The sequence below is a fragment of the Ahaetulla prasina genome, chromosome 1 (genome assembly GCF_028640845.1).
Source record: "Ahaetulla prasina isolate Xishuangbanna chromosome 1, ASM2864084v1, whole genome shotgun sequence".
Classification (NCBI taxonomy): domain Eukaryota; kingdom Metazoa; phylum Chordata; class Lepidosauria; order Squamata; family Colubridae; genus Ahaetulla; species Ahaetulla prasina.
The window spans coordinates 205,900,408-205,926,612 of record NC_080539.1 but is presented as its reverse complement, the minus strand read 5'-3'; the positions used below and the strand labels follow the sequence as shown (position 1 = coordinate 205,926,612).

Genomic DNA, 26,205 nt, shown 5'->3' with positions numbered 1-26,205 from the left:
GGAGTGGGTACAGAGGTGGCAGTCAGCCAGTTCATACCAGTTCAAGCAAACCTTCACCCCTCTGCCCTGGCGTAATGCCGTCCTATTTAGCCACGTTTTCAAGGTCAGGTGCATGCACAGAAGGTGTACACACGAAGCGAGCGTGTGTGCACACGGCAAACCTGTGGCAAGAATTTGTGAAACCCACCACTGATTGGGTGGTTGGAATGATTGGGTTGGTTCTAGGCTGCTGTGAAGCCAGAAGGGAGGTCAGTGAGGAGACCTGTGGTATTTATTCAATTTCTATAGTGTCCAACTCAATTAAGTGACTCTGGGCAGCTATATACAGTAATTGGATGTGGTTGTGAGCTGTTTGTTTTTTTGTTTTTTGTTTTTTTTTGTTTACATTTATATCCTGCCCTTCTCCGAAGACTCAGGGCGGCTTACATTGTGTAAGGCAATAGTCTCATCCTATTTGTATATTTATATACAAAGTCAACTTATTGCCCCCCCAACAATCTGGGTCCTCATTTTACCTACCTTATAAAGGATGGAAGGCTGAGTCAACCTTGGGCCTGTTGGGACTCGAGCCTGCAGTAATTGCAAGCAGCTGTGTTTTAATAACAGGCTGTCTTACAGCCTGAGCCACACCATGGCCCCTGTTACCTACATTGAATTGGATCCAGAGAGGATCTTCAGTAGAAAGGAAGCCTGAACAGAGGCATAGGGAGAGGGTGGAAGCAAAAATTTTGGCAACTGGCCCTCAAACATGGAACAACAATCAAAAGCATGATAGTAAGGAATCTGGGCAGATAGAGTGAGGCCCAGTCAATGAATACATATGCTTATACAGGTAGTCCTTGACTTACAACAGGTTGTTTAGTGACCATTCGAAGTTACAAAGGCACTGAAAAAAGTGACTTTCACACTTATGACTGTTGCAGCATCCCCAAGGCCATGTGATCAAAATTCAGGTGCTTGGCAACTGGTTCATATTTACGAAAGTTGCAGTGTCCCATGGATATGTGACCCTCTTTTGCGACCTTCTGACAAGCAAAGTCAATGGGGAAGCAAGATTCACTTAATAGCTGTGCCAATTGCAGTGATTCAGTTAACAACAGTGGCAAGAAAGGTCGTAAAATGGGGCGAAATTCACTTAACTACTGTCTCACTTAGCAGAATTTTGGGATCAATTGCGGTCATTAATCAAGGATTACCTATATATGCACAGATCTTCTGTGCTAGCACCAAGTCAAATAAGGTTGCTCCTAAGTCAAAATACCAATGTCTTATTGTGTGCAAATTGTATCTAGCTCGACACCTTGTTTTAATAATAAATCCTAGGAAGAGTAGCTGAGAGGAATATTTTTAGAACAGAAATAGAAATAGACTTTTTTTTGAAAAAAAGGATATCAAATTCTGCTAGCCTCCTTACAGAAATTTTTCTAAGGAGGCTAAAAACCCTAACCCTTGACACAGGTCACGGGTGTCAAACTCGATTTCATTGAGGACTGCATCAGGGTTGTGTTTGACTTCGGGGGGGCAGGGTGGGTATGGCCAGGGTGGGTGTGGCCAGTTCGACATCAATTGTGTCGGGGCGCCTGTGGCGGCCCGAATGCTCTGCCAGTGAAAACGGGCTCCTGAGCTCCGTTTTCGGCTGTGACAGCCTCCTGCAACCCTCTGCCAGCAAAAACAGAGCTCGCAAGCAGAGGCACCACGGGCCGGTCCTTCGCTGTTTCCAGGGTGGGACAGCGGGACAGCTCTAAGCACCCCACGGGCAGGATCCGGCCTGGGGGGCCTTGAATTTGAAATCCCTGAATAAATGATATTTGCCTTTGAGTCTTGGTATAGTTCACCAGAAAAATGAGTTTCATCTGATAGTCTCAGAGGCCTCATTAGAGCTTTTTTATCAATATACTAATGTGCCATTTAATTTCTTTACTTAGACTTTTATTGAGTTTTTTTAGATAGATGAAGTACAGGTAGTCCACAGCTTAATGGCTGTAATGGAGTTTGCTTGTGACAATCCTAAATCATGATGGTCATAAAAGTGAGTGACCATGTGACCAGACCTGTTTTCTTACAACCTTTTTTCCCCCCTGTGGTTGTAAAGTGACTATGGTGGTCATGAAGGGAAGCCCTTGTTCATTATGGGACATATTTGTAAACAATAGTTTTCAACAAAAATGTGGTAAAATGCAGTCATATGACTGGAGGACACTGCAAATGCCCGTAAATGCAGGCCAGCTTCCTTGTGCAACCATTAGAACTTTGGAACCGGGTCATAAGTACCAGTGGTGGGATTCACTTACAGTTCGCAAATGTGAGAGCTCATGCATTACATCCAGGTGGGTGGGCGTAGCCTCCCGCAGTCGCCACTACTGGTTCATCCGTACCGGACAGAACTGGCTGAATCCCACCTCTGATAAGTACCTTTGGGGGAGGCCATCGTAACTTTGAATGATTGCTAAGCAACTCATCCTAAATCAAGGAATACCTGTACATGAAATAAAATCCAGTGTATTCCTTTCCATTTGGTTCAGTTTGTTTCATACCACAGTGTTTTGTTCTTTTTCTGTCAATAGATATCATTCCACACCACTTTTGCTTGCAGCTGTATCTGGAGCATTAGATAGTATCAAGTATTTGTTTTGTCTTAATGCCGACTGGCTAAAAAAAGACGGTGAAGGAAATAACATAATACATTTGGCTGCACTGAACTTCCACACAGAGGTTTTGAAGCATCTAATTGAGTTAAATAACCCTGCTCTCCCAGTTTGGAAAACCCTTGTTGGTAAGTGTCCTATATACTGTAGTAATTCTGATTAAATCACTGAAAAGTTTCAGAGTGGGATTAAAAAGGTAAAGGTTTCCCATGCTCAGTTGTGTTCAACTCTAGGAGATGGTGCTCATCTCTGTTTCTTAACCAAGGGAGCCAGCATTGTCTGAAGACACTTCCATGATTATATGGCCAGCATGATTATAAGCCAAGATGCACGAAACGCTATTACTTTTCCACCAAACTGGTACCTATTTATCTACTCACATTTCACATTGTTTTGAAATACCAGATTAGAAGGAGCTGAGGCAAGTAACGGGAGCTCACCAAGTCATGTGGGTGCTTGGATCTCAAACCTGTGCTGTCAGCTTTCCATCTGACAAGCTCAGCATCTTTAATCACTGAGCCATAATCCATATGCCAGATTAGTGCTTCCCTTCTCCTGGATGGCTAAAGCTCTCTTTTGGTGACAACATGAGGGTGATGTGATTTTAAAAAAACAACATTCTGGACAGGCTCTACAGCAGCTGATGAGAGGTTCCTATTCAACAAAGATAATATTGCAAAAGACCTATCTCTACCTCTGGTTTGCCTCATTGTTAATACAAGCCACCTTTTTTGGATAGCCGGAACAGATAATAGCATTCTATACTCATGATTTCCCCATCACGGATGTAGTCTTCGTTTTCCACTGTGCTTTCAATAGTGGCTATTTTGCACAGGCAAGAACATCTCCTTAACACAATCAGTGGATGTCATGGTCTTCTAGAGCAGAAACATCAAAGTGTTAACAAATTATTGTTAAAAATCTTAACAGGTATGCTGAATTGCGAATCCTGTATTAGGAAACGAATGGCAATACAGTGTTTAGAAGTACTTTGTCTTGCCAAAGATGATTACTGGTCATGTATATTGCAGGCAGGTAAGATATCATGTGCACCATTTGTCACTTTTTCTGCTAGAAGTTATTTTAATAATAATTTAACATAGTGAAAGAGATCAAGCCGACTTCTCTGTCTTCTAGAAAGAGGTCCCCAACCCCTGGGCCATGGCCCAGCACTGATTCCTCAGCCCACCAGGCACCAGGCTGTGCAAGAGAGCAAAGGCCGATCTGTGCAGCAAGTGAAACCACGTCCCTCTGGTCTGGTCTGCAGAAAAACTGCCCTCTATGGAACCGGTTCCTGGTGCCCCAAAGGTTGGGGGGGCTGTTCTAGTACACTATTTATCTGTAGCCTAACAGTTTGGCTTCCTGAAATGGATGGCATGACTTTTGGTTACTTAAAATTTGTGTCCTAAGGCACTTTAATGTCCATGCTGAAATTCCCTACTAGGCCAAGAATCCATAACCATAAAATATAAAACAGGGCCTATCACATTTGGTGTTTTCTTTGACTAAAAGTGGTGATGTAGAGGAGCTTCATGTGACCCTTTTATCATCTTCTTAGACAATGTAATTCCTAGCCTTGGCAGGAATGGAGTGGGGGGTGTGTGGAATGTCACTTAAAGTGATCCAACTAAATTGCTTAAAAGAAACATTTCTCAAAGCTTTCTGAAAAGATACTCTTCCTTTACCTGGGAAGTCATTGCAGGTAATAGTCTAGCCTCAAGCATTTCATTTCTGGAAAAGATAAAGGAAAAGGTTTTGTGCATAAGAGCACAAGTGTGCCTACCGTTCCTGTCCTATTGTTTTCTTTCATTATATCCAATTAATATAGTTATTACATACTCATACTTATATATATGCTTATATATTGTATAGTTATTACATGCTTATGCTTATATATACTATGTGACAAAATAAATAAAATAAATAAATAAGTAATTTCACAGCTGCAGACACACCTCTGTAATATTATCTGGATCCATTTCAATTGGGCTTTTTATCTGAGAGATTGAGGCGCTTAGATGAGCTCTGACTGAAGAAAAATATAGGAAATACACAGTGGTGGGATTCAGGTAATTTAACAACCAGTTCTCTGCCCTAATGATTTCTTCCAACAACCAGTTTGCCAAACTACTCAGAAAGTTAACAACCGGTTCTCCCGAAGTGGTGCGAACTGGCTGAATTCCACCACTGGAAATACAGCTCATCTAGTTCCCCTGGAGCCTTCAGTGGCTTTTGATAACCCTGATGTTATATTTAATAACTTTCCCAATAAACAAATTTATATTAGGGAAAAGTTTATACAAATATTAAAAATATTTCTGGAAATAACTTACCAGAGGACCTAATTAAAACAATTAAAAAAATCGTATATTTGCAAATTTTCAAAACAAAAATATGCATTTCAAGACATTGATATCAGTATACAAATATTAATTCCTTGAAATGTAGGGGCATGGATAAATTTAAAAAAAAGGGAAGTACAATAGAAAATATTGCTGATTACTTTATTATATGCTTTCCCATGGCAAAAGCATAGAAGGCTTTTTATCTTATTTGGTTCAGTGGCAAGGAAGAAAATAGCAAGCAAAGTTTAAGGATTTGCATATTCTGTGAGGCTTATTTGTCTGCATAAGTTTATATAATGGCCATTTAAGCCATTTTACGGCCTCAGGCAAAACCAAATAGCATCCCACTAGAGTCAGGATTCCTAACAAAAATGTGCTGTAACATTCAAGCACCCAGTTTTGCAGTACATATACAGTATATATTCATTCTGCAGTGCCAGTCATTCCTCCTTCAGATTTCACTGCATTTTTCCCTTGCTTTTCTCAGAAGTTCTTAACTAAAGGAATTTACCTTCCATCTCTGCTATATTCACCTAAAGAAGTCAGAACCTTGGAGAGAATCACGATATATTGCATTGCTGTAACTGGTGGGTTGTTTTTGTTCTTGGTGGCAGGTACCATACCCTCATTAATCAGCTTGTTGAAGAGCGAAGACATCAGATTGGAGTGCCTCACTCTGGGAGTGCTAAGTAACATCTCCACCAATGACTCAATTGTCAGAGCCTTCGTAGAAGCAGGAGGCATTCCCGTGTTAATTAAGCTCTTGTCTATGGAAGAACCCGAACTGCTGTCTCGTTGTGCAGTGTTTTTATATGATATTGCCCAGCTGGATAATAATCAAGTCATCATCGCTGAACTGGTAAATCTAATCAGGGGGGAAAATGTTCACTTTTGTGGTTGCCCTTCTTTAATAAATTAATTAAATAAGAAAGTTGTGCTTTTCCATGGTAAGGGACACACCTTTTATTATTTGTGACACTTGTTTAATGTTTATGAGTATTATAAAGTAGAGGCCTGTCCGAGTGGATTTGGCCACTTCTGAGTTCTGCTTTCACATTGCAGCCACAACTGTGACTTTTGTTGTTGTTGTTGTTGTTGTTGTCTGGGTTTGAGAAATCAGGAACATGCCTGTTGACTGTAGCTCTTTCTTTCTACACTAGCCTCTGAAATGAATTTCTGCCCCAATGTTAATGATTGCTGAGCTACATCTTGAACTAATTTTAATTGTAGTTAAGGTTACTCTTGATCATTGGGATTCTGCTTGCCTTAGGATATGGAATTTTTAAATCACATCTTTGGACAACAAAAACACTGATTTGTTTTTTTTAAAAATGGCCATGTGCTGAAAAGTGGCCATGTGATAAGCTGAAGGAGGAAAGGAGAAGGATCCTCAAGAGTTGAAAGTATGCAATCTTGAAGGTGGATTCTGTTTTGTGCACTACACTTTATGTATTTAACGTGACAGATTGTCTTGAATCCAGAGGTTTTTATTTTTATTATGCTAGAGTTCTGATAGAATATTTCTGTTGGTAGAGAAAAGGAGAGTGATCCTCACTGAATTTTTCCCTTCCTTTCATCCCACTGACACATCAAGACTAAGGAAGACACCACAAACCCCACTCCTCCCACCCTATATTCCAGGAGAACTCAAGAACTGTGGAGAGAAGGAGTAAATTAGGGAAGATTGCCTTTCCACCCTGTGAAAAATTGAGATTTTTATTAGATTCAGCCCATTGTATTGTTCGGTTCTTATTTATTCTACTTTTGCCTATGTCCCTTATAACTTTTTAAATGTAGGGTGGAATTCCTGCTCTCATCAATCTGTTGGATTATGACTTACAAGATCTGCTTGTGAATGTAATGAGCTGTATCCGAGTGTTATGCAAGAATAATAAAGAGAATCAGCTGAAAGTGAAAGAAATGCTCGGTATTGAACCACTTGTCCAGTTCTTACGTTCAGATTCAGGTAAAAACAAAAAATAGTAAAATTGGCTAATCGGTTTTAAGGGAATGACATAGCTTACTGAGCACTTAACTTTCCAGATCATTTTACTTCTGGGGTGATGGGACTTGCAGGAGAAGACATCCCTTTTACCAGCAGTCTCTAATAAACAGACATAGTTAAACTCAACAATAAAATGCAGTCTTAGAAGTCTCAGTGCCAAGGGGAGTAAATACATTTACTAGGAAACTTTTACCTTCTCATTCCTGGTTCTGTCCTTCATTTGTATGACCCATTAAGGAATATCTTGCTTTACAAGTGCTAGAAAACTGACTTTAATACTTTGAAGGGGAAAAAATGTAACATCATTATCTAAGTACAGCAACAAGTCTTTGTCACGCATTTTAGTTTAATTTTTAGTCAGGAAATAATTAGGATAGGATAGGATAGGATAGGATAGAATAGAATAGAATAGAATAGAATAGAATAGAATAGAATAGAATAGAATAGAATAGAATAGAATTTTTTTATTGGCCAAGTGTGATTGGACACACATAATTTGTCTTGGTGCATATGCTCCCAGTGTACATAAAAAGACAAGATACATTCATCAAGAATCATAAGGTACAACACTTAATGATAGTCATAGGGTACAAATATGATAGTCATAGTGTACAAAGTAGAACAAGAAGCAATGGGTGGAAACTGATCAAGGAAAGAAGCAACTTAGAACTAAGGAGAAATTTCCTGACAGAACAATTAATAAGTGGAACGACTTGCCTGCAGAAGTTGTGAATGCTCCAACACTGGAAATGTTTAAGAAAATGTTGGATAGCCATCTGACTGAGATAGGTGTACGGTTTCCTGCCTGGGCAGGGGGTTGGACTAGAAGGCCTCCAAGGTCCCTTCCAACTCTGTTGTTATATTATATATTATAAATAAGCAATCAGGAAACAATATCAGTATAAATCGTAAGGATACAAGCAACAAAGTTACAGTCATAAGTGGAAGGAAATGGGTGATGGATAATAGATATAATAAAGAATAAAATAAGGATACACTCTAATATTTTAAAAATCTAACATCTATAGTTTATGCCTCTTATTTAGGTATATTATGGTATTCCATAATTTTTCCATGAACATTGAAAACATGTACTCCTGGCACATCAATACCAATATAAAGAGGATAACCTGCTATGGCTTCTTGTTTTAAACTGGGTAGATAACATGAAGAGTATACAGTAAATGATTATTTCAAAACTATAGGTATAGTAGTGATTACTATTTGGGAATTCATTGATGAATTTGAGGTTATTGGTCAGAGAAGTTTAAAAAAATCATTCAAAAGGAAATATTTAACCTGCAAATTGTCATTAATACTATAAGTAATGAGAGTCATTAAAAGATTAAAGCAGATTCTACACATATACATCTGGCTTTTATTCCTGTATTTTTTTCTGCTCAAAGATGTCCTGGTGGCAGTGGCCTCAGCAGTAATTGCAGAAATTTCTCGTGGGAATATGGAAATGCAGAATGCTATCGTGGCGGCAAATGTTATTGATCCTCTAATTCAACTTCTCAGAGGAAGGAAAATCGGTGTTCAGGTTAAAGGAGCAACGGCAATTGAGGCACTCTGTGAAGGGAACACTATTATCCAGATGAGATTTCTATCCAGATCTGTGACCAAGTTCCTTCTGAAGCTCCTGAAGGCAAGTGGTTCATTTTTTTGGTGAGTTGTCTTACCCAACTCATTGTATAAGGGATGACGATGACAATGATGATGATGACAACATGCCATCAAGTACTGTCAATTCTTAGAGATTACATAGCTAGACTTTCCCATGATTATCTGCCCCTAACCTGGTCCTTCAGGTCTCCCAACAATAACTGAGTTTACCCACCTGGCTGTTGTGGTCCTTTCCTTTCCTTTCCTTTCCTTTCCTTTCCTTTCCTTTCCTTTCCTTTCCTTTCCTTTCCTTTCATCTTTCCACAAATTAAAGACTTCTCCAGAAAGCTGGGCCTTCACATAAAGGCTTTAAAGTAGAATAATTTCAGCCTGATGATTTATGCCTCAAGTGAGATCTGGATTGGTTTGTTTGATGGTCCATTGGCTAATTTTCTTGGCTCTCCATGGTATTATCAGGAGTCTTCTTCAACAGCAAAGTTCAAAAGCATCAACACTCTTCCTACAGAGTAGATATGCTTATGCTCGTAAGCTTTCATGTATAGCTTTCTCATTTTGCTTCAACTTCCAGGCCTTTCACTTGAAGGTGAAAGAACAAGGGGCTGTAACCCTCTGGGCCCTAGCCGGACAAACCCTGAAGCAGCAGAAATTCATGGCAGAACAGATTGGATACAATTTAATTATAGACATGCTTCTATCACCATCTGATAAAATGCAGTGTGTTGGTAAGTCACTGCTGTTATGCAATCACAGGCACAAACTCATATAGGAGTTCAAAAATTCTTAAATGTATTTGTTACTTTCGTTGTTTTGGAAGGAGGAGAAGCTGTCATAGCTCTTAGCAAGGACAGTGAAATTCACCAGAACCAAATATGCGAAGGGAATGGAATTGCTCCTTTGGTCCGGCTGTTAAGAAGTGGAAGGATAGCAGAAGGCACCCTCCTCAGTGTGATCAAAGCCTTAGGCACAATGTGTATCGGTCTGTAGTTCCTTTTCTCTTGCTGTCAAAGTATAACAGTGTTAAAAGCTTTTGAGTAAAAACCATGGAAGGGCCTAGCAAAGGATAGTCTTAATATTATACAATATTGGACAGGTTTGAGAGCTGCAGCAGTGCATTTTCCCCTATACGGCAACCCTCTTCACAAAACAGATGCGTTATCAATAAGCTGCAATCCTACAGCTACATACTTTGTGACTCACAAAACCAACTATAGCCCAGTCAGGATTTAGTTCATTCTTTTTCTGAATTTCCTGGTATGAGCTTTTGAGGCTATAGTTGGCTTTGTGAGATGTTTTTTTTAAAAATAAGTCTAAAGAAATCATCAGAACAGATGGGATGAAATTATTGCTAGCAACTTATATTTAGTCCCAGTTTTTCTATAAGACCTTATCCAAGAATAGACAATACAATCACTTCCATTGATCTCTTCAGAATATACAGTATTGCTTTAAATTAGTCAGTCCATATATCCTTCTACCTAAGTACAGAATACAGTACTCTGACAGTACTGTACTGTACAGATGTCAGCTACAGACTCATCCTTAATCTGCTATCTGACCCTTTTTAAATCCAGGATACTACCAGGGTCAAATAGGAAAGCCAAAGTAAAACTAGCTTTGTGAGGTAAAATTAATGCAACTGATAGTAATGACATACTAAAATCAGTAGTAAAATAATGGTAAGTTCTAAATATCCTAAAATATTTTTTAATGTCTGGGAATTTAAAAACCTCTTCATCTAGCATTTTAAAACTTTAAAAGTAATCCTAATTCTACTTCTCACAAGATTATGTTTCCTACTTTGGGGAGTTGTTAGGTTTCATTTATTTATCTTTGTGCCAATTTTGATTCATAACAACTGCCTGGGCAAATTCTGCCACTTTTCTTGGCAAGGTTTTTTAGAAATGGTTTGCCCTTGCCCTCTTCCTAGAGTTGAGAGGGAGTGACTGTCCCAAAGTAACCCTGCTGGCTTGGTACCTAAAGTGGGGCTAGAACTCCCAGTTTTCCACTTTCTAGCCTGGTGCTTTAGCCACTACACCAAATTGGCTCTCTTATATATTGTTTATACTTGGGGGAAAAAAAACATGCCTCATTTCTGGACCCAAAGGGCTTTGCTAAGTTTTGCTTCATGAGAACTTTCCATGGATTTGAGCTACAGCATTTAGCATATGTTTGCTTAAAAGTAAAGAACAGTTAAGGGGTCATATTTTGCTTGTGCTAATTTTCCTTCCCCACCTTTCTTTTATTTGTATGGATCTCTTTGCTTGACATCAAACGTCTAGGTGAAGCTCATATAAGCAATCCAATTAGTCAAGAGAATGTAGTGGATGAAGGGGCCTTGCCAATACTTGTTCATTTACTTAAAACGCATCCATCCCTTCAGATAAAGGTGGGTTTTAAATGTTTATCATACAGCTGTAAACTAGAGAGTCTTCATTTAGCAACTGCCTTGGATAGCGACTGTTCGGTTACAATGGTGATGAAAAAAATAACTTTACAATCACTCCCCACATTTACAGCCTCCATTGATCTATAAAGCAAAGGAAAACTGAACTAAAAATATAAACATAGTTGCAGTTTCACTTAGTGACTACTTCTCATAACAACCAAATTGCCGATTCCAATTGTGGTCACTAAACTAGGATTGGCTATAGTTCTTGAATGGCTTTGATAGTTTTGCTTCATTGAATAATATAAACATGTGCAGAATGTCGAAGACTCTAGCTCAGGGGTGTCAAATTCACGTTGTTACGTCATCGTGTGATATATCGTGACTTTTTTCCACTTCGCTAAACTGGGCATGGGCGTAACTAGGTATGACGCATCTGGCCCGCAAGCCACAAGTTTGGCAGCCCTAACTGCTCTAGGTGCTGATATCACATTAGGTAATAGAACTTCAATCTTGACCTTGTATTTGATTTTGCCATAATATCAGCATTAATTAAAATATGGATAATATAATGGATAATATATTAATATTATTTAAATGTGTAAGAATGAAGTTAGGGGATGAAATATACATAGCTACCATAAAAACGACTAAAATCAAATGGGCAGTGCCTTTACAACCAGTAGCTGACTTCCTGGGAGCAGAAGTGGATTGTCATATCCTAATGACGCAATGACCTTGAGAGAGCGTTTCATAGAATTAGCTAGCTTTGAAAGCCTAGGATAGATCAAGACTGTGATCAATCCTGGCCTAGTGGGCCCTCTATTTCATCCCAGCACTAGAATCATAAATCACCCTGGCTCTTATATAGATGCATAAAGAGAAGGAATATTAAAGATTGTTAGATCCTGCAGTTTTCCTAAGGATATTAGAATATTCAGTGAGATGTATTTGTTATTTACACAGATAAGAAAGGTTGCTACAATATTTATGCCTGTGCATTTTCCTTCTATACATGTACACTTTGTTACAATACTTAGAACGGTTTGCATGACATTTAGGATAAACAGAAAAGGAGAAAAACCCACAGATTTGAGGATTTGAAAAGAAGAAAACATTTTAAACTCATAGAAAGATTTTTGCTTTTAATTTTAAGTTTTATGATACGCTTCACGCCTATATAGTGTAATTCCTTTTGTTATTTTCTTCTAAAATGTAATGATTTAAAAGGTTGAGAAAAAAAATGTAGACATCACATTCTGATAGGGTTACAACACCAGATCTCAGCTGCAAAATTCTGGACAACCATTCAATAGCAATAAAGATATATAAAATTTTTACTTTTTTTTTTTTTTGCTGTGAAAGAAAAAGAGGATCTTTCCCTTCCTGAAGAAAATATTCTTAGGCATCAAAGGTAGATTTCCTGAAGTCATAACAATTCTTTTCATGCCTCACAAGATATTATAATTCAAGTTTTAATATTTTCAATTCTAATTAATCTTTAGGTTGAAGTTGCGTTTTCCTTGGCTTGTATTGTTCTAAAGAATAGCGCTCTGCAGACTGTATTACAAGAGAAAGAAGGTTTTCGTTATTTGGATGTCCTTAAACTTTTTTATGCACCAGATAAGGTAAAATATTTGGTATTCAAATTATAAAATCAAATAATAAATTAAGAATCTTCAGCATCTAGGGCTGCGGGTACATTTGGAATTTTGAGGATGCACAAAAATGGCTAGAGTTAACTCAGACCACAAAACACCCACTTCTACTTTTGATAAGGGACAGACTTGGCCCTGTTGACACTAGTAGATGACATTTTGCAGAAAAGGGATAAAGGAAGTAGGATTCTTCTGAAATTTGTGGATCTCTCATCAATTATCCTTTTAAATAACTTCCATGAAATCAGTGGTGGGATTCAAATAATTTAACAACCGGTTCTCTGCCTTAATGACCAGCTGGGTAGGTGTGGCTCGTGGTCATGTGACCGTGTGGGCATGGCCAACTCAATGTTTCTCACGTTGATGGGCACTTTTCCTTAGCTGTTACAATGTAATAAGGGTTAAACAGAGAGGCAGTTTCTATAAGCAGGGCAGTAAAGATTAGGCTAGAAACAACACCAGGATGTTTCCTTCCTGCCTTCTTTACAGGATTAGCCCTGTAAAGTGGAAAAAACAAAATAAGATTTCTTCCAACAACAGGTTCTCCAAACTGCTTAGAAAGATAACAACCGGTTCTCCCAAATAGGTGCGAACTGGCTGCATGAAATGCTCTTTGAAGACACTGTCTTACTGTGAGGCTACTCAGACTTGCAGGGAAATTTTCAGAAAGTAATATCGGATGACGGAGCCTTGGCACCCCGGCAGTTCTTGCAGAATAGCAGAGTTGGAAAGGACCTTGGAGGTCTTCTAGCTCAACCCCCTGCTCAAGCAGGATACCATTCCAGAAAAATGGTTGTCCAATCTCATCTTAAAAACCTACAGTGATGGAGCCCCTACAATTTTTGAAGGCAAGCAGTTCCACTGGTTAATTGCATCAAGAGGACTGGAAGAAGAATGCTTGCTAGAGAGATCTACAGGTGATTGATGGCCATCCGATAATGGCATTGTATAGATATTATCCCACTTTAATATCTATACAATGCTGCTGAAACGGCCATCGGAAGCTTGGACATGCGATACTATCAGTATGTTGATGACACCAAGCTCTACTTCTTCAAAACATCTAAAAATGTCTGAAAGCAATGATGAGTTAGATGTGATCCAAAACAATGTGGCTGAATTCTCACAACCCCTCCCTCCACGATCTAGTGCTTTCTTACATTTGAATGTGGACTGGGACATACTGGTATCAAGAATGAGTATTTCTGGAGATTTGGGTTGTCTAGTATTGATGATGCTGTGGTGTGCCTGTGAGACTTACATCTGGTAGGAGAGATGCAAAGCTCCTGCTGTGTGCCTGCCACCATGTATGAATAAGGATGATTTCATTCCCTCCCCCCACCTCTGGTAATAGATGATAACATGGCTGCATATCCTCATTGTCAGTACAGGTACCCTCTACTAGGTATTAAAACAGGCGATGGCTAGAGCTGACATCAGTGGATAACCTGTTCTAGGGAAGCATTGGACCTTCTGGCATCTTTCCTAGAGGGATACCTGGTTTGTTTTATGTCATAGCTAAATCTCTAACTGAAATGTTGTTGTTTGTATACATATGAAAATGTGGAGGAGTCTGCGGGTAAATCTATTCAGAACTTGAATGTGAGAAGCTCCAGTGAAGGCTTTATCTCACTGGAGTAATTACTAGTGGTAAGTGTTTAGAAATAGTTTGCCTGGGCCTTGCAGTCAATCAGCAATTAAAAAATGCATTTGATGAATAAATGCTCCTTGAATATAAAATCTGGGATGCAAATCTTCACACAACCATTAGATGGAAATAAAGTGTAAAATTTTCTCTCTCTTCTGTATCTAAACTGAACCCCAGTTTTATAGGACAAGACTTGTAGCCCTGCTGTTTTGAAGTAATAATTTATTATGCAAAATAGAATTATTAATTGAGATGTAATATTTAGGTGATATAGCTAATGTGGAAGAATAAACCTGGAAATAGTGTTTACTAGACCCCGAATTAACTTACTGGATCAATGTTATAATGTCCATGTGGCCCACTTCCATGTAGAAAAAAAAAACACCTTTGTCACTTAAATAAATAATGAAATTTGTATGCAATCTGTAACTGGTGACAATTAAATATCCACATGTATTGGAAATAACTATACACATTTTATATACATGGATATCCTCTTGCCAATTTAATAACATTTGATAACAGATAGCATTCAATCTGACAGCATCACCTTTTCTTTTTATTAGAGGTCTTTTTATTATCTTTTCTTTTTCTCTTCCATCTTTTTCTGTTATATCTTGTAATTCTGAAGACAGGAATGCTAAATTACTTATGCTGTCCTGAGTGTCTTTCCAGATAAAGAACAGAATATCAAAAATTTAAATGAATAGTGTAAAAAAAGAAATTAAATCCTTTTAACTCTCCTGGAATTCAAAGTAGACACAGTGGCTTGGTTTGTTTGAAAAATCTCAATTTCTAAATGTGAACAACATTTTCAATTTCTAAATGTTATTATTTTCTTGTTTTTTTAAGGATATCCGTTTACGAGCAGGATATGCTATTGCAGTTTTTGCTTATAATAATCCTACTCAGCAGGTACTGATTTTAGAGGCTGGACCCATATCAATCCATGTATTTGAACCTCTTCTAGGCTCAAATGTCGAGACAGATAGAGCAATGGCTGCCTTTCAGGTACAACCCTAGATATTACATGAATAGTTGGTTCAGAATTATTTCTGCACAATTATCAATAAGCATTTTGGAAGAATGTAGTTTGCAACATAGAACTTGAAATTCCCTGTTGGGAAGATTCTACTGGAATCCCAAAAAAGTAGATTTTCATAATACCCGAATATGGAAAGAGTGTGACCAGATTTCCCAAATGCTGTTCTCTGAAAATTTCAGACTCTTAATTCCCATCAGTTCCCACAAATCTGGCTAATGACTGGCGATGATGTAGAAAGCTAATGTTGGTAAAGAACATTACCAGAAGAAAATGTTGGTAAAGCTCTAAGTAAATTGAAGCCATCTCTATCCATTGGACCTGATGGTCTTTGTGCTTACTTTTTAAAAAACTCTCTAGTAATCTAGCAGAACCCCTAAGTATAATCTTTAATATAGCTTTAACTACCAGTTCCCTTCCCAGTCTCTGGTCACTAGCCACAGTCATTCCAGTTTTCAAAAAAGGCGACCCCAGCTTAGTTGATAATTATAGACCAATCTCCCTATGTTGCGTCGCCTGCAAGGTTATGGAATCCATCATCAACCAATCCATTACCTTACACTTAGAAATACACAACCTTCTCTCAAATAAACAATTTGGCTTCAGGAAAAAATTATCTTGCAATTTACAACTTCTCCACTGTAAAAACCTATGGACTACAAATCTTGACCTAGGTAAATCAATAGATGCAATATACATAGACTTCTGTAAAGCTTTTGACTCAGTAGTACATGATAAACTTCTCCTAAAATTAAAATCCTATGGCATTTCAGGACCCTTACACAACTGGATATCTGCTTTTCTGTCAAACAGACAACAAATAGTTAAAATTGGTAATGCTCTATCAAATCCTGTTCCTGTCAAGAGTGGTGTTCCTCAAGGCAGCGTTCTTGGACCTACTCTCTTTATAATATACATAAATGATCTTTGTAATCATATCTCAAGTAACTGTGTTCTCTTTGCTGATGATGTCAAACTTTTCAACACCACTGACAATACATCCACAATTCAAAAGGACCTTGATCATCTAACTGCTTGGTCTAAAATTTGGCAACTACAAATCTCAACCAGTAAATGCTCAGTCTTGCATATTGGAAGAAAGAACCCAATCACAAAGTACATGCTTGATGGACATTGCCTCGCATTGCCACCCTGTCAAAGACCTTGGAGTTTTTATATCTAACGATTTAAGTTCCAAAGCCCACTGCAACTATATAGCTAAGAAGGCTCTAAGAGTTGTTAACTTAATTTTACGTAGCTTCTTTTCAAAAAACACCACGCTACTGACCAGAGCATATAAAACATTTGTTAGGCCAATTCTTGATTACTGCTCTCCTGTCTGGAACCCATACCATATATCTGACATCAACACAGTTGAGCGTGTCCAAAGGTATTTTACGAGAAGAATTCTCCACTCCTCCGAAACTAATAAAATACCTTATTCCACCAGACTTGATATCTTGGGTCTAGAAAACTTGGAACTTCGTCGCCCTCGACAAGATCTGGGTTTAACATATAAAATCATCCGTTGTAATGTCCTTCCTGTCAATGACTTTTTTAGTTTCAATAACAATATCACAAGAGCTACCAACAGATTTAAACTCAATGTCAACCGCTCCAGTTTAGATTGCAGAAAACACGATTTCTGTAACAGAATTGTATATACTTGGAATGCATTACCTGACTCTGTGGTTTCTTCTCATAACCCCAAAGGCTTTACTCAAAAACTGTCCACGGTTGACCTCACCACTTTCCTAAGAGGACTCTAAGGGGCGTGCATAAGAGCACAAACGTGCCTACCGTTCCTGTCCTACTGTTTCTTCCCCTATGTACATATATGTTTTTAGTACCTCGTTTCTCATATATACGTTCATATATTATATAACCCTTTATGCAACGCTTGTATATATATATTGTTATATTGTTATGACAAATAAATAAATAAAGCCTTTCTTAAAATAACTTTTTGTAATGGAAGGCTTTCCACAGATTGAGGCAGGCTAAATTGATGGGGTGCGTGATACATTGATCTGGGATGGGCCCTTCTTTTTGAATGGTCTGCTGTAAAAAGTGGAATAGCTAAATATGATGAAAAGCAAGGGCTTTTCTGTCATTGTACAAATGTTTTGAAAAACACTCTACACCTTTTCTGACGAGGCTCGTTTCTACTTTTTGTTGGTCTGTTAAAATCTTAATTTTTCAGGAAATCTTTGAGGAGTTTGATGGCTGATTCAAACCTCTTTAGATATTTCTACCGTAGGAGATCAATTAATGTTTTGAGAACATTTTGCCTATTTTGTTCCCCATTCCTGGTTTGTTCTCAGGTATTATTGGATACTTTGAGTCCTTTTGTTAGAATTGTGGGCTTTTGTCTTGTTATGCTGCAATCTTCTGCAAGTCTATATAGAATTAAAATTGACTAAATTATATGAAATTTAGTGAAAGGTAAGTATGTTTAAATTTGAAGCGTAATGAATATGGCAATGTTCCAATAAACCAAAATGAGGAAAGGGATGATGATGATAATATAAAATGCTTTTACCTGAATGCAAATATATTTTCTACTACTATGATTTTGTAATTATAAAATTCCCAGTACTGTGTGTATTTAATACTGTCACTAAAATGTTTAGACTATTATATTGTGAAAAATAAGAAATGAAAAAAATGCAACCTGTTTTATCTGTTGTGTGAAAAAGTATCTTCTATTTCAGATTGTAATACTAGCAAAAATTATAATTGATATGGATCAAGTTAGTTTGTCTGCAAGAGGAATTTCTACCTTGGTTGACCTACTATGTTCAGAAAAATCAGCCACTTTAGTGTTAACAGGTAACTAATGCTATAAAAGGGGAAATGTATATAAAACTCTAAAATACTGTGCAGAATCATTGTAGTGACAAACGACGCTATAGAGCACTGCACACCAGAACAACTAGACACAAGAACAGTTTTTCCCCGAAAGCCATCACTCTGCTAAACAAATAATTCCTTCAACACTGTTAAACTATTTACTAAATCTGCACTACTATTAATCTTCTCATAGTTCCCATCACCAATCTCTTTCCACTTATGACTGTATGACTGTAACTTTGTTGCTGATAATCCTTATGATTTATATTGATATATTGACCATCAATTGTGTTGTAAATGTTGTACCTTGATGAACGTATCTTTTCTTTTATGTACACTGAGAGCATATGCACCAAGACAAATTCCTTGTGTCCAATCATACTTGGCCAATAAAATTCTATTCTATTCTATTCTATTCTATTCTATTCTATTCTATTCTATTCTATTCTATTCTGTTATTAACTAATACATTGTGCCTAATGAAGGAAACGGCTAAACTTTGGTGGCACAGTCATTAGAATGCAGTATTGCAGGCTAACCCTGCCAACTGCCAGCAGTTCAATCCTGACCAGCTCAAGGCTGACTCAGCCTGCCATCACTCCAAGATCGATAAAATGAGGAGCCAGATTGCTGGGGATAATATGTTGATTCTGTAAATGGCTCAGAGAGGGTGGTAAAGCACCATGAAGTGGTATATAAGTCTAAATGCTACTGTATCCTTTTTAAACAGTCTCAGAAAGCTTCACATGATTATGTTCATATATACAGAAAAAGGCATCAGTCCACATTAACTTTGAAAAACGTATGAAAGGAAGGAGAAATTCCATCTAGGCCAGTGTTTCTTAAAGTATGGTTCTGGGAGCCTTGGAGGTTTTCAACATCCTGTCAGGATCCTCAGATCAAAATTATTTGCTAGCTTATGTTGAAAAATAATACCACATTAAAATCCTTCAAACAATCATGAAAAGCAGTAGCAGCAGTGAAGACATCCATTTTAATTTTTAATGTGGTTATCAGTAAATATAACCCTACAAACAAAACTCTTTTGGTACTGCCATAATTTTTAAATCTGAGAAAGAATCCTAAGAAGAAAAAGTTTAAGAAACACTCATCTAGACCATACTAGATAGGATGTAAAACATGCTAAAATACTTTGGCCACCTAATAAGAAGGAAGGACTCACTGGAGAAGAGCCTAATGCTGGGAAAGATTGAGGGCAAAGGAAGAAGGGGATGACAGAGAATGAGGTTGCTGGATGGAGTCACTGAAGCAGTCGGCGTGAGCTTAAATGGACTCCGGGCTGGTAGAGGACAGGAAGGCCTGGAAGAACGTTATCCATGGGGTCGCGATGGGTCAGACACGACTACGTGACTAACAACAACAAAACATGCTATCTTGACGGTCAGTAACTTCAGGGAAGGGGAGAATTCCTAGGAGAAAAGGGATGTTGGTGAAGGAGATTAATTTATGATTCTTCAGGCAGTTAATAGAAAATAGTTAATTTACTAACAAAATTATAAAAACAAATAAAATATATTTAAAATAGACAGCCAGTGTTAAAATGCTGGCCTAGAAACCAGGACACTGTTTTCATCCCGCCTTAGGCATGAATGCCAATTGGGTGAATGATTTTGGGCCAGTCACTTTTTCTTAGTCCAGCCCACTTCAGAAAGTAGTTGTTATGGGGCAAATAAGATCATTAGATATGTTCATTACCTTATTTATAAAAATAATAAAGGTAAGATTTTAAAAAATCTAATAAATAAATAAATATTGTGATGTAACAACAATGGTCCCGATTAATATTTGCTTCTATGATGTTTCCCCGAAAATAGGACATATCCTGAAAATAAGGCCAAGCCTGATTTTTGGGGTAGGCATAAATATATGACCTCCCCTGAAAATAAGCCCTAGTGATGGGGTGGGTGTGGCCAGCACAGTCCCCTTCCCCAGTCACCTCAGGGCTTCACGGCCCCTTAATCGGATCAGCTGAGCCACTCAGGCCGTCATTCACAGCTGATTTGCAGGTGCCACTCAGGCCGCCACCTCCAGCAAGCAAGGCCACTTTTGCAGCCAGTTGTGGCTGCAAAAGAAGCCGGAGGCCAAGCAACGCAGCCCACACGCCTTGCACCCTCCTTACCTAATTGTGACAGTCACAGCAGGGAATTCCGTCCACGGAACAGCTGCCTCATGGGTGCCGCTCCAGCCGGCACGTCCAGCCGTTTTTGCCATGGATTGCGGCCACTTCTGCCGCAGGAGGCCAAGCGATGCACCCTATGTGCCTGACCCCGGCCTTCCGAAGGGTATTGTAGCAGCAGCTATCCATAATTTTTTTACCCTTATTTTGTCATGACCGTACTGGACCAAGTGGGTTGGAACGAAATAAGTGTTAAAAAATTGTGGATAGCTGCTGATACAGTACACCTTGGAAGGCCAGTGCGAGGCACAAGTTTCCTGCTGCAGAAGTGGCTGCGTCCGAGGAGTGCTTTTGGGAGAGAGGGCAAAGGGGAAGCAATTGCTTGCAAACTCCCGCCTCTCCACTAGACAACTCCCAGCAGCCCCAGACCCCCAAAGCCCCAGACACCCAGAGCCCGCCTGGCTCCCTTTTCCACAGTGCCCAGCTCTTTATTGAGGGGGATGGCAGGTGGTGTGGGGGACAAGCGAGATGCATGGAGCGAGACAGGGTTCGCTCCTCTTGCTGTCTCTTCTCCCCCTCTTGCCAGGAATGGCAGGGCTTCCTGCCTCTGCTCAAATTGGATGCAATTTGGGGTGGCAGGTGGGGAGGGGTGGGGCTGGGGAGATGTGAGATGTGTCTTACCTGCTTTATAGCTCCGTCGCGTGCTCGCTGCAGGCAAGCATGTAGGGTAAAAAAAACCTTGCGAGTTCAATCAAATTTCTCAAACTTGTGAGAAGTTTGGTTTTACCCTACAACGTGTTTGCCTGCAGACAACGGTGAGAAACGCAACAGAGCTGCAAGGCAGGGAAAACGCGCGTCTCCCTGGCCCCTGGCAAGGGGGGGAGAAGTCTTGCTTCTCCTCCACCCCACATGCCACCCCCCTCGATAAAGAGCCGGGTGCTGTGGAAAAGGGAGTCGGGTAGGCACAGGCTTTGAGTGTCTGAGGCTGCTGGGGGTTGCCCGGCAGAGAGGCGGGAGCAGGGCAGGAGTTTGCAGGTAAGGGGGATAGATGGATGGATGGGAGGTGGGCGAGTGTCAAGAACACCGGGGAGATTCCCACCTATGGTTGCCCCAGCGAACAGCTGACGAATGGCTGTGTTGCGCTCCCACAGCAGCACAACACAGCAGCAGCCATGAGGTCACCACCCTCGCCGCCTCCTGCATCCCCAGAATAATAAGACACCCCCACTCCCCACACCCCCAATAATAAGGCCAAGCCCTTATTTTGGGGTTCAAAAAATATAAGATGGGTCTTATTTTGGGAAAATATGATATTATTTTGAAACAAAGCCAGAAATATAAGACCATTTGCTTTCCTGATGCCTATATCACAGAAGTGGCTGATAATCCACTAGAGTTTGCATCATAATTTTCTGGAAAATATCTTTGAAATAAGCAAAGATTTTAATCAAGATTTTAGTCAATTTCAGTTTGATTCCTTCATAGACATATGTATGCACTTCTCCATCTGAAGTGGTTAATTGAATTCAAACACATTTAACTTTTTAGTTGGCCGAGCATACCAAAAGAAGAGAAACAAAAATAATGAAAATTGAGCTATAGTATATTTAAAGTCTTCTTTCATTAAAATATTTAAGAAATCACAATTGACTAATACAGATTTTTTCAGATTTTGCAATGCTGGAACTCCATAAAACGATAAACAAATGTGTATAATTTCCATGATTATTGAGTGAAGCAGGAAATAAAAATGCTGCCTTTAATAATTTAATGTTAATCTATATCTTACAGGTTCCTCAACTGCCCACTAGGGTAATGTAGGCAAAGCCAGAAGCAAAGCCCAAATCATATTTTCAATCTTCTGTCTGCACTAGGCAAGGTTTTTAAAAAATGAAAACCAAATCCATTTTAAGTGGCCATGTTACCCCAAAGTTTGAAAAACTCGGGTCTGATACTTTGCAAGTTCTGGCTGTACTGAGTTGTGTTGGATATAATTTATTTGCACAATTTACAAATACTTATGCTTTAATTCCATTTCCCCATCCTTAGGAAAATTATTAGCCAGCTTGGCCCACACAAGGGCAGGTATTCCAGAAGCAATCACAGGCCTGGGAACTGTCCAACGTCTTTGTTATCATTTATATGCAAAGGAAGAGGAGGTAGGAATTTAAAATTCTGGTAAGTTTTCTTACTGTTCAATAGAGACCAGAATCTGTCCCTCCCCGCTTGATATGAATGGAGCACCACATCATGTAATACTGTTTTGTCTTGTACTATTATATGTTCATTTCACTCTGAGCTCTTATATATATATATATATATATATATTTATATATATTGTTGTGACAAAATAAATAAATAAATAAAATAAATAAATAAATAAAATCTTTGCTTTCTTGGACCTGTTAGTAGCAGCTCTAGTACCTTTAGACTGTGATTTTCAGATATCAAACTCATCCCGGTCCATCAAAAATGTAATACGGGGCTCACAAACTCACACATACAAAATTGGGCAACAGGGATAGATATATCCAAATAATGGACAGAAGTGACATATACAAAGGTCCTGTTTTCTGCAAGGAATTTTTTTTTCAGGACAATCCAGAACTTTTATTTTAGTTTTCATAGTTTCCTTGCTTTGTTGCTTACTGTAAAATAATCTGATTCACTGATCCTAAACAAAATTAATAAACTGCACTTCTATAATGTGGATGTCTTTTTTAGGTTCGTTCAGCTGTGGCATGTGCTCTTGGCTATCTAACTTTTAACCGAACTGCGTATCGCCATCTATTGGTGCAATGTAGGAATAAGCCCAAGTTGTTCAAGAGGCTAATAATCAATCTCAGCAAAGATGCAAAAATAAATTCGGATTTTGTAAATGAATTTAAGAGGCAGAAAAAAGTTGGGCTCCCATCTCTCAGGTATGAACAGTATTTAAAATTTTAGTGAAGTTTCTGAATACTGTGCACATCAGTTTTAGAATGAAATATATTTCTATTTGAAAGGATGAATCACATGGATGTTTGGGAAATAAACATTCAAAATATGGAGGCTTGAGACTTTACCCCAAGCCTGAGAAAATGGAAGGTTTTTATTTATATACTATGAATGCCCTGATATGAACTTGGTGAAAGTCTGTTTCTGGCTGGAAGTGGTACTTTATTCCAAAACAAGAACAATTTGATTTTTTGCAAGATTACCTTTAAATGTTTTATAACAGGGGTCTCCAACCTTGGCAACTTTAAGCCTGGTGGACTTCAACTCCCAGAATACACCAGCCAGCAAAGCTGCCTGGGGAATTCTGGGAGTTGAAGTCCTCCAGGCTTAAAGTTGCCAAGGTTGGAGATCCCTGTTTTAGAAAGCATGTTTCAAGAATAAAGCCTTTCATGCTTAGAAGACCATGCTGAATTTACTGGCTTCAGCAACATATTTTCTTTTTCTATTTGCTGTGTAGTTCTTTTGGGTTTTATAGCATTTAGAGCAATAGGTTTTATAGCATTTTTAAAATGCTATTCGTGTTTTCATAATTGCCTTGAACTTATTAGGAAATTGTGGTAGTTTTAATTACTTTTAATTAAATGTTATTGTACAGCAGTCTAGTTTAATTCAGAGTTTAATATACATATCTTACTAAGCACAGAGTACTAGAAAGCCTGAGATCTTACATCAGGACTGATGTTAAACATTTCCATAAATACTGTGAATGTTTATAATGTCATGGATTCATAAACTTGCTATCATGTAATCTTTGTCAAATTTAAGAAGACTAGCCAACTAATCAAGCAGACAAAACAAGACTCCTGAAGCCTGTATGTTTATTGCGGCATCACAGTCAATTGAATCAGATTATAGATAATAGAGAAGTTCAATGAAAGTAAACATACCAGTTCAGAAACACAGAATGTTTATGTTAGGTTTAATTGTTAAACAGGAAAAAAAGAATAGTTAACAGAATTCTCAAACTACATTATTTAATAATGGTTTCAGGACTTTAGTGAAAGTACTTTACAAAGGGCCTTAGCAATTATCAGCATCCTAACTTAAAACTTGGTTTTTATTTTCAGCCTGGAGATAAATGGCGGACCACCAGCCGTCCCTGTACACATACGAGGTAATGTATGCCTAGCTAATAGATATAATGCAGTACACAAATCAAGAAAGCATTTGATAACCACACAAAATATATAAAAGCTTAAATATGCAGCCTAATCCAGGGGTGAAATGCTCCCAGTTCAGACTGGATTGGCTGATCCAGTAGCGATGGCGGCGGGTGGTTCAGACAACCGGTAGCAAAAATCCCTCCCCGCCCCCCAAGCCCCTGCCCAGCTGAGTCGCGCGATCGTCAGAGCCTTTTTTTTTTACTGTTAAAAGCATTTTTTTACAACCTCTTCGGCCGAATAGGTCGTAAAAAAAAATGCTTTTAAAAGTAAAAAAAAAAGACTGCACGCCATAGCTGATCACATCCCCCCCCATGCTCGCTGTTCTACTTACCCCATGCTTCTTTTGGCGTGCACTGTGTGCACGCGCAGCTCGCATTTGGTGCATGATGCACACTGCGCATGCGTGCACAGCGCGCATGCACAGCCAGCAAATCGGTAGTAAACCGGCTCAGATTTCATCACTGGCCTAATCCACATGAATTTATGCAGAGTGGGCTAGGCATATATAAAAATACATTATCTAATAAAACTTGTGGTGTGGGTAGACCCTTCTAATGTTGCTTTCCACCAGAAATTTCTTATAATTCAAACTGTTGTTCTTGAAGACTCATGAGCTTGGTGAGATGGCTGATCTAAAGCTGTTTTAAAAGGCATCCTTGGAAGCCAGTGCATGCTGGCTGGGGAATTCTGTGTGTTGAAGCCCACACATCTTTTAAGTTGCCAAGTTTGAAAAACACTGATCTAAAAGGATCAGGAGCTGTCCACTCCTATAGCCAGGTTCCTTCCATAAGAGTGACCAATGCTGTTTCTATTCCATATCTGGGTTTGACAATATGCTTCCCCAACCACCTAACGCCAAACTTCCCCTCCCAAAAAAGGGAAGGTTGGATGCCAGACAGTAGCAGTAGCAATAGCAGACTTATATACAGCTTCCCGGTACTTTACAGCCCTTTCTAAGCAGTTTATAGAGTCAGTATATTGGCCCCCAACCATCTGGGTCCCCATTTTACCGACCTCGGAAGGATGGAAGGCTGAGTCAACTCTGAGCCTGGTGAGATTCGAACTGACAAATTGCAGGCAGCTGGCACTCAGCAGAAGTAGCCTGCAGTAGTACATTCTAACCACTGCGTCACCACAACTCATTGCATGGCCAGATTAAGAGGTGGCCTGACCAGGAGGGCACGCACTGCTATCATTTTCAAGGTGGCAGGAACCATTCTCCAATGCAGCTACTCACTCCACTTCTAGCTGTTGAAATGAACCAGGTGGAATAAGGATCCAGCCCACAAGTAGTCCTACTCATGTTGCAACATTATTTGTCTGAACAGTCTGAAATATTTGGCAGATAATACTGATAGTAGTAAAAACGGTGCTTTTATTTTCTAGAAAAATTTCGAGGTACTGGTGTTAAAGTATACAAAGGAAAATTTCGTCCGAAGGATTCTCTCTCTTTAATTCCCCCAACCTCACATATAATGGGAAGAGTAAAAGTTCTGGAGAAACCCCGCATTCCAGCATCTGGACACTATCAATTTCCACACACAACAACCTCTGATCTCATTCAGGTTTCAAGACCAAGAATTGTTAATGTCGAGACACTCAAACATATTTTGTCCGAAGAGAAAATTTAAACGTATTGTCTATATTGTGGTAGCAGAAAAGAAGTTGTTACCATGCAGTTTCATGCAAATAAAAATATG

The 26,205-nt window shown here is 38.9% G+C and overlaps 1 protein-coding gene across 1 annotated transcript in view; it reads left to right on the top strand.

The window, feature by feature from the left end:
* Window positions 1-26,148, top strand: part of ANKAR (ankyrin and armadillo repeat containing) — a 46,314-nt gene extending 20,166 nt beyond the window's left edge. The window contains exons 8-22 of the mRNA XM_058188656.1: window positions 2,565-2,773; window positions 3,576-3,680; window positions 5,605-5,849; window positions 6,788-6,956; window positions 8,402-8,643; window positions 9,190-9,343; window positions 9,436-9,597; window positions 10,901-11,007; window positions 12,513-12,635; window positions 15,166-15,324; window positions 18,070-18,187; window positions 22,395-22,504; window positions 23,070-23,266; window positions 24,410-24,456; window positions 25,892-26,148. Coding sequence (XP_058044639.1) covers window positions 2,565-2,773; window positions 3,576-3,680; window positions 5,605-5,849; window positions 6,788-6,956; window positions 8,402-8,643; window positions 9,190-9,343; window positions 9,436-9,597; window positions 10,901-11,007; window positions 12,513-12,635; window positions 15,166-15,324; window positions 18,070-18,187; window positions 22,395-22,504; window positions 23,070-23,266; window positions 24,410-24,456; window positions 25,892-26,136 — 2,392 coding nt within the window. The 3' untranslated portion in view covers window positions 26,137-26,148. The remainder of the gene's footprint in view (window positions 1-2,564; window positions 2,774-3,575; window positions 3,681-5,604; window positions 5,850-6,787; window positions 6,957-8,401; window positions 8,644-9,189; window positions 9,344-9,435; window positions 9,598-10,900; window positions 11,008-12,512; window positions 12,636-15,165; window positions 15,325-18,069; window positions 18,188-22,394; window positions 22,505-23,069; window positions 23,267-24,409; window positions 24,457-25,891) is intronic.
* The last annotated feature ends 57 nt before the right edge of the window (window positions 26,149-26,205 follow it).